General features: G+C 40.6%; 1 protein-coding gene across 1 annotated transcript in view; it reads right to left on the minus strand.

Moving 5' to 3' along the window:
* Nucleotides 1–1,832: 1,832 nt before the first annotated feature.
* ONECUT1 (one cut homeobox 1) overlaps nucleotides 1,833–12,844 on the minus strand; it is a 44,235-nt gene continuing 33,223 nt past the window's right edge. Inside the window, exon 2 of the mRNA XM_047738324.1 lies at nucleotides 1,833–8,855. Within this exon, the coding sequence (XP_047594280.1) occupies nucleotides 8,563–8,855 (293 nt within the window). The 3' untranslated portion in view covers nucleotides 1,833–8,562. The remainder of the gene's footprint in view (nucleotides 8,856–12,844) is intronic.

Consider the following 12,844-nt stretch of genomic DNA (forward strand, 5'->3'; position numbering starts at 1 on the left):
CCCTCTAGGTCCTCCCTGTGGAGCTTTCCAAATCTACCCAAACTAGCTCCACTCTTCCAAAGACTCTTAATAGTTGAACTTTCAGGAGATACTGTTTGGGATGCCTCTAAGGAATCTCTTCCTCTTTGTCAGGGTCAACGCCCATTTGCCATTCAAAAATTTCTTCTAGACAGGTGCACTCTAAACAGTAGTTGTTTTTCTTTTCTTTCTGGTGTCCTGGTACTTAGGTGTTAAACTGGGTATCTCTTCAGGGTCAACCCACTGGACCACTTGGCAAAGCCCAATTCACATTTTATTCTACATCTTTGTTGCATAGCCCCTAATTTTAGAGAACATAAAGTAATTGCTAGAACATGCCAAGAAAACAGTCCTACTCTTATACTGAAAAAAAAAAACGGAAAACCTAACTTAGAAATTCAGTTTTTTTTAACTACAAAAATCTGCATTTTAGGATATTTAGCAATAATAAAGATAACTTAGATATATCAAGGATTTGACATATGCCAGACACTATACTAAGCTTTATTTACTTCTAATTTCTTATCTTCACAGCAACCCTGTAATATAGATACTTATCTCCATTTTACAGATGAGGAAACTGAAATTTAGGAAAGTTAAATCACTAAAGAATGGGCCCAAGGTCACAGATCTAGTAATCAGCACAGCAGGAATTCCAGAACTAGTTTCCTTTTTCCCTGAACCAGTCCTCTTGATCAATCACTACACTCTATTAAAGAAAAGAAGATCCTAATTTCTCAGTCTTCCCCTAGCTCCTGAGCGACACACACACACACACACACACAGTATTTTACTGGTGAGGACTTTTAAAGGCCATTCTCTCTAATAACAATTTTTATTTCTTCTGAAAGTCAATCAGGTTACTATAAATGACTAACATCTACAAATAGAATGTCCCACTTCCATTTAAAAGCAGCCTCTTGTGGCACCTGGCCAGCTTAGTCAGTGGGGCATGGGACTCTTGATCTTGGCATTATAAGTTTGGGCTCCACGTTGGGTGTAGAGATTACTTAGAAATGAAATATTAAAACAAACAAACAAACAAACAAACAGCTTCCTGTTCCACCGGGGAACATCATTTTCTTTTTTCTCTTGTGATGAATCCTTTAAACCAGGACATTGGCTTGAGTTCTCAAACATGTCCCATCTCAGCTTCATCCTTCCTCCAAAGAAAATCCATGAGCAACTTGCTGATAATTGTGGAGAATAAAAACAAAAGAAGGCAAGAATTGTCTAAATTTAAAGTGCTGGAAAATCCAACATTTTATTTTACTACATTTTGGTGACTACATAAATGCTGAAACATTTTAACACTGAAAAGCATGATGGCGTCATCACTTGCTTTTTTTTCTTTTTTTCTTTTTTGCTTAGCAAACACAGCAGATGATATTGCACGGCATAAAGTGAGAACAGTAGCGAAGCTTAAAAAAAATGAAAGAAACCTTAATGCAGTACAGGAGATACTCATAAACCAGAATAATGCCTAATGCATTACACTTTTTGTTGCTACACACAAAAATACAGAAGAAGCATTGGACAGAGAGAAGGAGAGAGAGAGACACAAAATATTAGCGAACAACCATAACTGGGTACAATAATCATTTAGTCTGAAATGTAGATGCAACGTAGAAACTACCACTGCTTTCTAATTGACAAAGAAAATGACAGCAACATTTGTCTTTTATCAAAAATCTTCTAAGCCCCTCATGGTTAGGTTTTTAAATTATTTAATTATGTATTTACCTTTTTTTTTTTTTTTTTTCATTGCTAAGGAAGAACTCCCTCTGCTCTTGGAAGATTTTCTACTCTACTGATCTTTTTAAAATTTAATTTTTAATTTTTTTTTTTTTTACCTGATGATTGTCTTAGGCACCCTCCTTACATAATAAACCATCAAGCTAACTTGAAGAGGGAAACTGAGTCATACTCAAAGGATAGCTAAGGTCAAAGGTGTACTAAAAATAGAAGGGGAGGAAGGGACAGGTCTAAGTGAGTGACAGATGGGCTACCTTCTGAAGGGACAAGAAACACAGGGAGATATGAAGACAACTACCCAAGCAAGTGGAAGACAATGTTTGAAAGTTTATTTTGTTAAAAAATACTTGTCACTTGGTTCAGATGGCAAATCTAAAATGAGCCCACAATGATTATGTAATAAATGCAGAACATACCACAAAAAATAAAAACCAAAACTAACACAGAAACAGAAAATATGACCTTGTGAATCCAACTCTGTTCAGCGTTTCATTGGTGATGGTAAAAGTCTACTTCCTCAACCATGTTCCTGGGCTTTCCGTAACTCGCTGCTCAGCATTTGTATTAAAAACAATAACTAGTCAATGCTCGCCAATCATCCTGCAGCTCAGAGCAGATTTATTGCCCTACTAACATACGTAACAAGTATAAAAATGTTTCTAAGAAAATGGAACATTTGACCCCAAGTCTAAGCCCTCCCTTTCTTTCCCCATCCCTAAGACCCCTGCAAAAGAAAATAAGATAAAATCCTTGTATTGAGAGGAAAAGTATTTACATCTGTGGATTTATGCCATGGAGTTGAAGCAACTTATTTCAGCAACGTAAAACAAAAAGCAGTGGGCACCGGCATTTCTGAGGATGCCGCTAGTTGGCTGAGAATTATGTCTGTGTGCTGACCTAAAGCAGGACCGAGTATCTGAACAGCCTCGATTCTGGGAGCCTGGGGTAGGGCCCATCTCTGGTGTGGACAAGAGAAGTAGTGGGAAGATGAAGAGCGATAAGAGACCAACTCTAACAGGGCTAGGGGACATTCACTTGGGACTCTTGCCCTTTTGGTTGGAGCAGGGGTCGGGGGAGGCGGTGTTGGGGGAAATTGTAGGTAGCACATTACAAGAAACGGATGTGGAGAGGAACGTGTAACTGTGAAGCATTTTCCTTGATCACTGGGGCCAAGCAATTAAATGTTGCTTCTTCCATGGGTTGGCCAGCCAGGCCGGAGATGGGCCAGCTGCCTCTCGGCCTTGATTTTCTGTTAGGGCATGAAGCCATTATACTTTCCTTGGCTCTGCAGGAGGAACTGCCCCTCTGCCCTGCCCCTTTGCCTTGAAGCAGTTCAGAAACCTGGTGAAACTTCAGAGGATTTCCAAATTCAAGTTAGCTTGCCTCTTTGAGTTTTTTTTCACACCCTTTACTTCTCATACCCGTGTGAATGATTAAAAAAAAAAAAAAAGTAGCAAAGTATCTCACAAATGCCGGTGCTTTGAAACATGAAACAGCTCTTAAATTCTTTGGAATTTCAGGTCTAACCTGCAAAATAATCTTTTCTTAAAAAAATTAATAAATTAAAAGAACACTAATAAACACCTTTCTCCTTTCTAAGTGACAAAAAGGACTACCTTGAAACACTCATTTTGGCATGTACAAGTTTTTTGAGGGGGGATCCTGGCAGTGTTCACAACACACACTGAAGTGCGTGCTAAGAAAAAGCTAAAGATACACCCTGCTGTTAAGAGAAGCTCTTGCCTTCAGCTTATCTTAGCGTCAAGAACAAAAAGATTGTAACGTAAAGCTTTGGCCATTTCAATTCGACTATATACACCATAAAAACTACACAGTCATAAATTAAAGCAGTGATTAAATAAGCTCGTATAAAATGTAATTAAATTAAAAAAATCACAGCACATTATAGAGAAAAATAGGAACCAGTTTCACAAAAAGGAGAATATATATATATATATATATATATATATTTTTTTTTTTTTTTACCCTGTGGAAACAAATTTACTACGAAACACATAAACTTCATAAGTAACCATCAAAATGAGAATCATTTCTTATTCCATTCTTGCATTTTTACACAACCCTTAACCCACCTGGGGGAACATTTCCGGAAATTAAGTCTTCCTTGAGCAACAGAGCAGTTCTGCCAAGAAAATAAACCCCAAACCTAAGGGGGGGGCAGGGGACATCCCAAACATACAAACTACAAAATAAATAAGAATTATAAAGTTTTTTTAAAAGTAACCTTAACAATTATCAAACTAGTAAGTTCTGCCTTATCACATAGACTCTCTATACAACATAACCCTAAAACTTTATTACTATGAGGTATTTGGAGGAATTGGTAAAAGTGATGCACGGCCTGCCTGGTGAAGGGACTCGGTGAAGTTGGGGAACCTCGAGAGGGAACGAGGAGGAGGAGCTTTGGTTTATCAGCAAGAAATTGGGGGTGGGGGGAGTCATCCTTTGGTATCAAAGAAAGTTTCATTGCATGGTTGCACGGAAAAAGCACCACGGTGAATAATTATTCCTTTTTTTTTTTTTTTTTCATTAGTGGCCTTTCTAAGAGGCTGAGGTATTCAAAGAGTATAAGGTGAGAGGTCAACAGCGGTTTAACACTTTGGTTCAAGCAAGGCACTCGTCCTAGGAGTTTACAAAGTTTGCAACATGTTCGCCTAGAGATTTACAAGTAGAACTAGCAGTAGTAAGAGTAGTATTTCCTAATGTTGTTGTTATCATTTCGTATCATTATTATTAAGAATGAAGACAAGTTTACACACTGAGTGAAGAGTGAGGAAGGGAGGGGAAGTGGGGAGGGGAAAAAGGTGGAGTTCCCTCTGCAGACCAAGGCCGTGCATGAACATATCTTTGGTATTCTTTGGTATCATCAATGTGATTAAAATCACCAATGGAAATCGAGTGAGGTAGCGTCTTTGGTTCACACTATAAATAGTAGATTTTTACACTTTTTTTTCTTTTTTTTTCCTTTTTTTCCTTTTTTTTTTTTCCTTTTTTTAACACGTGGAAGTAGCTATTTCTTACCTTCTGCTTCTTTGTCCTATTTAGGAAATAGTTACCAAATGTACTGTAAAGCTAACCACACCACAAGAATAATCCAGAAGGCCAATCGCATCTCAAAATGGCCTCTGGTGTTTGAATGCACCCTAAACAACTAGATAGGAAAGGGAGAAGTGCTTTCTCTTTGTTTGCTAAATGCATAGTTTTCATCCTTTATGTACAAAGAAGGGAGGACCTTTCTTAGGGAAAATGCCTTTAGAGTTCATGTGAAAATGTCCTAGGACTCTTTGGTATAGCAAAGTTTGCATTTAACCTGCAAAGATGGATCATTCACCTGGGGTAGCAATGGGAGTGGCATGAGTCCAAAAGTAGCGTAGTACTTTCACTTTTTTGTCCTGGAAAAGTAATTATGCTTTTTTGGGGGGCAGAGTGAGTGACATGTTCAGTTGGAACGTCTGAATTTCTCCACATTCTCTCTGTGTTTGGGGATCTATGCCAGCTGCTTCCATTAGTTCCTGACATCCAGAACTCATTTACCTGAAGACTTACTGAAATCTGGGCTCTTGGAGTGTCCAGACTTCACATCTCCCACTCTCTCTTTGCCCCCTTTCAGGGAAGCTTCTGGTCATGAGAGGACCTGAATGATTGATGGTCAAAAATAGTCTAACTTCCTCTACCAAAAAACCCCCAAAACATGTGAGTGTAGCACTGGAATCAACAAACATACAAATGAAAGACTGAGGTACCTTTTTGGGTGAATTTTGCAAAAGGATTGAGAAATAATGGGTGAGCAAATGGCACGTGATCTGCTCCACTGAATGTGGTAGGTTAAGAAACCTGAGCCGTAAATCAATGCTACATGCCAAGTTAGAAGCAATCATCGGTCATGTATGATATAACGAGTATATTGCTCATGAGAAGCTGAGTTTGTCTATTATGATTTTGAAAAGCAAAGTTTGTGAGTATGCTTGAACAGTCTAGTAAAAAAATTGCTTTTCAGGCTCTAATTTGTGCATCTGCTTATGAGAAAATATATCTCTAGGCCCTGAAATTGTGTAATGGGTGCAAATTCAATGCTGGTATGAAAATTATCTTTGGTGTTAGCAAATAGGATCACTGGATTATTTTTCAAAAAACCATTATGATGGGAATATTAGAAATGTAGCAATATTCTTTGAGGCTGTGTCTACACAGTACCAAAATAATTGGTCAAAAATGTAAAATGCAATTAGATTAATCTGAAGGGGTAATATAGCAAAAACAAAACAAAAAAACATGATGTTCTAATTCAACTTCTGTTTTTCCTGGGGTGCTGAATTTGGTAAGATTGTGTGTAGACACAGCTTGAGTTTCCCTGCATTTAAAATTCTTGTGTTTTAAATAAATAAGGCTTTCCTCCCTCCTAAATTATAAATATATAGCTGTACTCCTGGCCCCCTCCATTCCGGAGAGAGACAAAAAGTTAATCATTTTTCTCCTTTTGGTTTATGTCATTGACAAGATTATATGTTAAGCAAATCTCTAGGGGAGGCCGTTGAAATGGTCTCTTTTAATAGCTGAAGTGTAATTGTGCCATGTTTGGAAGGGAAAATTTTAAGCTGGAATTCGGTGTGAGATTAAAACCAATACTAAGACAAAATGTGTCAAGGCAAATGCGCTGTTTCATTAAAGGAGAAGCATGTGTTGGCTTACTTTTCTCATTCTATAGCAGATACGAAGGACAGCCAGATGGCTTATAGGTATAGCTTCATCTCTTCAGGTGTCTGTCTCTTCTAGACCTAGACAAGATGCTCAGATTTGACCTTAGGGAGTTAGGTTTTTGTGTCAAGATGGTTCAAATTTTTTTCTGTAACATTTTAATGACTCTCAATCAACAACTTGTTGTGGAGATTACATTTCATTTTATATTTCTAACTAGGTGTGGTAATTAACCAAGAGCACCCAATTCGTTACCTAATAGTACAAAGGGATCCTCTGCTATGAAAAGTTACAATTCATTGGCATTCAGAGAGAATTTTTCTGGGAAGCAAGTGATTCACTTGGGTACTACTACTACAACTGTGTCAACTTTTTTTCTTCCCCCTTGATTTCTCCAGCTGTGGTTAAGTGATTCGGAAAAATAGAAATTGAAAATTTTATATTTAGAAGCTTAGGTCTAGGGTTCTATCTGTCTCCGTTAGAGAGTGAACTCCATGTCATAAAATTTCCAGCTTAATGCAGTAGCAAGAAAGAATGTAGTACACTTTGGAGGCTATGCTTAGTGAAATAAATAGCTTTGTGCCTAGACAACCTAAAGTCTTCCACTAGAACTCTGGTGTTTTCTACGCTGTTCCACCATTTCTCAGTTGGATCTGCTATTTCTAGTGATGTCCAAGTCACACAATATCTGTGATTGCAATGAAATCAATTTGGCTACAAATGCTAGATAGTTCTTTTTAATAATAATGTTGGTCTGCTCACTTTGTGGGTTTGCAGAGTATTTTAAAAAGGTATTTGGTGTCAAATGCATAAAGCAACTTTAAGTCAAATTAACCTAAGTATGATATCCTTTATTCAGTGGTCTTTTACTAAAAAAGCATTACTTAGAACAAATTTTCTAATTTAATTACTTGCTCTGCTAAACTTAGTTTTCTAATTTACAAATGGGGTCCTACTATGGAAGAATCCCCAGGTTTTCTCAGCTATAAATAGATTATGGCATCATGTCTATGTGTCTACTTAAGTGTCATTTACGGATCCCGCAAGGGAGTGTGCCATCTGGCTGTACCTGTCCACTACACTGACCTCTCTCTTATGATATTAATTGCTTCCCTGAAGCTACATTCTTTCTTGCCAGTTCTGAAAACTAATATTTCAAATGTGTCAAGAGTCATAAATAATAGTCATGATCCTATGTGGCATGTGTATTACAGCTAGATCAGTTCATACGTATAACTTTACATAGTATCTTGTGTAAAAATAGCTTTGGTTATTAAAATCATTGCAATAAAATACCTGCACTATAATATTAAGTGTGTTCTTTGGTACCTAGGTGATTTTTTTTTTTAATGGATGGACTCTTGTTTCATTTCTTAAAAAATATCTGAACATTCCTTAACAAACAAAGAGAATGCACTGGTTTAGGTGTCATTCAAATTTTCTTTGCTGGGTTTGAATCTGCATTTAGGTTGCAGGCCTGGCAGGTTCAAACGCTAGGCTAGACGAGCGAAATCACACTCCTATCCAATGAACTCAGACAACCCCACACTATGTTGGTTGCACCCCTATAGCACAACCCTTCCTGAAGACCAGCCCTGCCTAAGTCCCTAACCACTGGTGGTGTGTGCATGTGTGTATGTGTGTGTGTGTATGTGTGTATGCACTCACGTACCCACACACAGTACTGAGACACCATACACCTTCGAGGCATGGTGGAACAGATGAGAAAGTCTGGTCTTAAGAGAGGTCCACTCAATGGCTCAAAATCAGTATGCTCCAAACCACGAAACAGCCAAGCACAGCGAGAATGATCATGGATTGAAGGTGTGAGATCCAGTGGTGCTTTCCGGCTCATGGTTTTTCTTGCCAAGTCGTTGCCCCGCTGAAGTGTGTGTCTCCGAACAAAGTCAGAATGCAGGTGAGCTAAGTCTTTGGTTTCTTTGGACTATAAATAACACTTTTATTTTTCTTCAAATATTTCTAAGTATAAACCTGCTATCTTGAGGTCCTGGTCTTTTAAAAATTTTTTTTATTTAAAGCTTTTCCACCGAGGTTTAGTTTGTGGTTATTCCTTCATGCTTTGGTACAAGTGCTTGATGAAGAAGATGAGTTGCCTGAATTGGAGCTGCCCTCGTCCTGCCACTTGTCCAGACTCCTCCTCCTCGCGTTCATGAAGAAATTGCTGACGGTGCTCAGCTCCAACCCCAGCTGCTGGGAAATAGTGATTTGCAATTCTTTGGATGGGCGCTTATTTTCCTTGAATATTGCATGTAGAGTTCGACGCTGGACATCTGTGAAGACCAACCTGGGCTTTTTGGGTGTGTTGCCTCTATCCTTCCCATGTTCTTGTTCTTTCCTTTTGCATGCTGCAAAAAAATCACAGTGGATGTTAGAACAAATTGCCCAGGAGATTCAAAAGTAGAAAGGCAGAGCCAGTAACATTTGTTTGCCATTCCTCACGGACCACTTTGTGGTTGCCAAGCTCTAATATTAGTACCATGGTGGGATGAGAAGCAAGCGTGATATAAGGATGGAGAATTTGGAGATGGGGTTCTGTGAGTCTTGGGTGTGGGTCCTGGCTTTGTAAGCATCTGCTCTTTGTCCGTCGTGAGTGGGAAACCAATGAACTCCACCTTGGCCTCAGATACTTCGTCTGCAGAAGATAGTGTTCTGGCAAAGCAAACTTGCTGCTTGAATTTTTATATCACCTTCTGCAAAATGGTTATAAGAATAATGGGCCACCTGGGTGGCTCAGTTGGTTAAGTTTCTGCTTTCAGCTCAGGTCATGGTCCTAGCATCAGGCTCCTTGTTCAGCAAGAAGCCTGCTTCTCCCTCTGCCTGCCATTCCCCCTGCTTGTGCTCTCTCTGTCTCTGACAAAAAATAAAAAATAAATAAAAATTAAAAAAAAATTTAAAAATCCCTTCCTTGCTGGGTTGTGGTAAGGATGTATGAAATAGTGCAGGCAAAATTGATGTTAACTGAAATGCTTTGCTCATGCAAAATCTTATTAGCCAGAAGTGGCTGTACCCTTCGAAGGGTTTATAGTCTGCTCCTGGTAGACTACTAAGAGCCTAAGAGTCTGAAAACAATATAAAAAGGAATTGCATTTGTTCTCCTTCTGATCTTTTTTGTCTCGCAGGCAACTCCATATGTAAGGAAACTGTAAATAGCATGCTGTCATACCCATCAAACAGTCTCCAATGTTAGGGAGTGTACCTTGGGGCTTGGAGACCAGAGACCACTCCCAATTCCCCCATCAATCAATATCTATGGCCATCCTGAGATAACCATATAATCTATGTAAAAATGATGCTCTGGTTATGTTAATGCAACTTAAGACAAAGCGCCTGTGTCCTGACTCCAATCAGATTGCTGTCTTTCATCATCCTACATAGGCACTGTGGAGCAGCCAGTACTATCTTCGTTTCTGGCTGGCTATACTCTGACGTGAGCTCCAGTCACAGTGAGAGGCAGATGGGGCATCTTCCTGGTTGAGGTAGAGACTGTTACTCTTCCTTCCATCTATCTTCCACCCTCCCTCTCTCTTCCTCCCACTCTTTCTTCCTTCTTTCCTCTCTCCCTCTTTCTTCCCCTCTCCTTCCCTTCCCCCTTCCTTCCTTCCCTTCCTTTCTTGGCCTGAGTGATACAACAGCCTTTATTGTAGTAGTAACACTGAAACAGATGTTCTATTCTGGATCAGGACTACCCCTACCTTGCCCCACCCTACCCCTTGGTCCTCATTAATGTGGAACTTTGGAGAGGAGGGGCAGAATCCCTAAAGAGAGCTGGAGAGGGCCAAGTGGGTATGGTGAATGCAGGGGTTACCTGGAACCAAATGTTCAGCAGGGTCAATAGGCTTGAATCCTCTGTCCTGATGGGGGCTGGGAATACTTGCATCCTGGGTTCAAGATTTGACAATGCCCTGACCTGCGTTCAAAGCTGGGGTGGGGTTCAAAGCCTTAGTCCAGGGTTCAAGAGAATGCCTTGGTCCCAGATCCCAGCTTTGGGGCTGAGCATGGGAAATGGATAGGTCCCAGGTTAGGGGTGGGGGAATATCCCTGGGTCCAGAGTTTGAGGTTGACCCTGGATGCTCTGATCTCCAAGCCCCAAGTTCAGGACTGGGCTAGAGTCTGGTCCCTTAGGTAATAGGGGTCAGGTAGGAGGGATATCCTCTGCTCCACCTCCAGCCTCTTTGTATTCCAGGTTCTCAGTGTCTTACTAGATGGTGGTTCATTGGCTCTGCGTAGATGCAGTCTCTGTGCTCTCCTCACCTAGCCGTGCTCTCCTGCGGGCCCCTATCTTTCATTCTTAATTGTTCCTGGATTTTAGAGTTTCCCTAGGGCCTTAGCTCAGCAGTCAGATCAGCTGAAAAGCTAATGAAAGAAGGCTGAAGAAGACTCCAGTCTTCGGGGGCGCCTGGGTGGCTCAGTGGTTAAAGCCTCTGCCTTCAGCTCAGGTCATGATCTCAGGGTCCTGGGATCGAGTCCCGCATCGGGCTCTCTGCTCAGCAGGGAGCCTGCCTCCTCCTGTCTCTCTCTGTCTGCCTCTCTGCCTAGTTGTGATCTGTCTGTCAAATTAAAAAAAAAAAAAAATCTTAAAAAAAAAAAAGACTCCAGTCTTCGGAGTCCAATCTAGTGGTCTCCAATTTTATTTATTTATTTATTTTTTTAGATTTTATTTATTTATCTGTCAGAGAGACAGAGAGAGGGAGAGAGAGCGAGCACAGGCAGACAGAATGGCAGGCAGAGGCAGAGGGAGAAGCAGGCTCCCCGATGAGCAAGAAGCCCGATGTGGGACTCGATCCCAGGACGCTGGGATCATGACCCGAGCCGTAGGCAGCTGCTCAACCAACTGAGCCACCCAGGCGTCCCCTCCAATTTTTTTTAACGATGTGCTACTTAGTAAAAAAAATGTTTTTAGTGTACACTTCTTAACATTATTTATTTATAAATTAAATATATGTGCTACTCTACTACTATATGATATACATTACAAAATATAAAAATTTTGAAAAGAGAAAAATAAAAACAGACACAGAAATTCTCTTCTACAGATGAATTCCTTTGCCTAGGCCCTAGCATGCATTTACCCCAACCAAAGTACCACTGGTCCAATTCCAGGGAACTATGAGGGCAAGAATTTCAGAATGGACACGAAGGGAAAGCTCAGTCGTAAAAGAGAGATCTTGAGGCCAGTCATGCCATATGGTACCTTTTATAACAAATCCTGTAGGTCACTGGCTATCTCCCTTTTCAACATGAGAGACAGCATCAACATAATGGGAAGTATTGTACTACATGCTCAATCCCTCAGAGCACTGCGCTACCTGTACAGAACCAGCTGAATTTCCCCGAACAGCATCCCTGCCTCTCACTGGGGACTAAGGGCCCTCAGTGGGCAACTAGATTAAGTCTCTGAAAGAACAGCTGACTAGATGGAAGGCACCTCTAGTTAGTTTGAATTAGCCCATGTAGACCAGCTTTATACAATACTGATGTACATGGCTGATGGATTCATTCGTTCATCTTCACAAGTGAATGACACAGGTTTTGCTCTAAAGGAAGTCAGTCTAATGATCACAGAAGTAAATGACTCTATCTATATAAGGAATATACAGGATTATTACTCCTGCTTGAGGATATTAAAGAAGGCATCATAGAGGAGGGGGTGCTTACATGGGGCCTGAAAGGATGAGTAGGAGTTTGCTAATGAGAGACATGAGACAAACTCACGTGCAGCATGGGGAGCAGTGCTCATGAAGGGTTGATAAATGTTAGTAGACAAAGATCACAACTGAATTATCTTGTTGGTAAGGAGCATTACTGACAGATTTTTGAGAAAGGGTAGAGTATGATTAAATTTGGGTCTAGAAAAACCCCTCTGGTGGTGTTGTGGGGATAAAATGGAAAGCAGTAAGATTAGGGACAAGGATGCTGTTACCATCCCAATTCCCTCAGGAGTAAGGCACTCATTCCTCCACCTGCTCCAAGAGTTGGTGATTGGTGGCCCTCAGCTGAGGGCCATTCTGGGAATTGCCCTGGGGGTGGGGTGGGAGGCTGCCTATATCCAGTGGGGGGTGAGGGGAGTAGGGGAATGCACCCCTCCCCAACCTCTTGCATCATGTTGGGACAATTCTGAGGGATCACCCAGTTCTATAGCACCCCACAGAATTGGTTGAGCTTATTCTGGCCACTATCAAAGTTCAACTTCTTCAGCCTGGTCTTTCATCCTCTACTCCCTCAAAAGGGACTGTTCTCCATAGCTCTCTCAGATACTCTGGCTACATGCAAGTCTCAGAAACCCAGAGTCTGTTTCCCAGAAAATCTGACCTAAGAAAACCAGCATAGTGAGGAC

The sequence above is a fragment of the Lutra lutra genome, chromosome 7 (assembly GCF_902655055.1).
Source record: "Lutra lutra chromosome 7, mLutLut1.2, whole genome shotgun sequence".
NCBI classification, from domain to species: domain Eukaryota; kingdom Metazoa; phylum Chordata; class Mammalia; order Carnivora; family Mustelidae; genus Lutra; species Lutra lutra.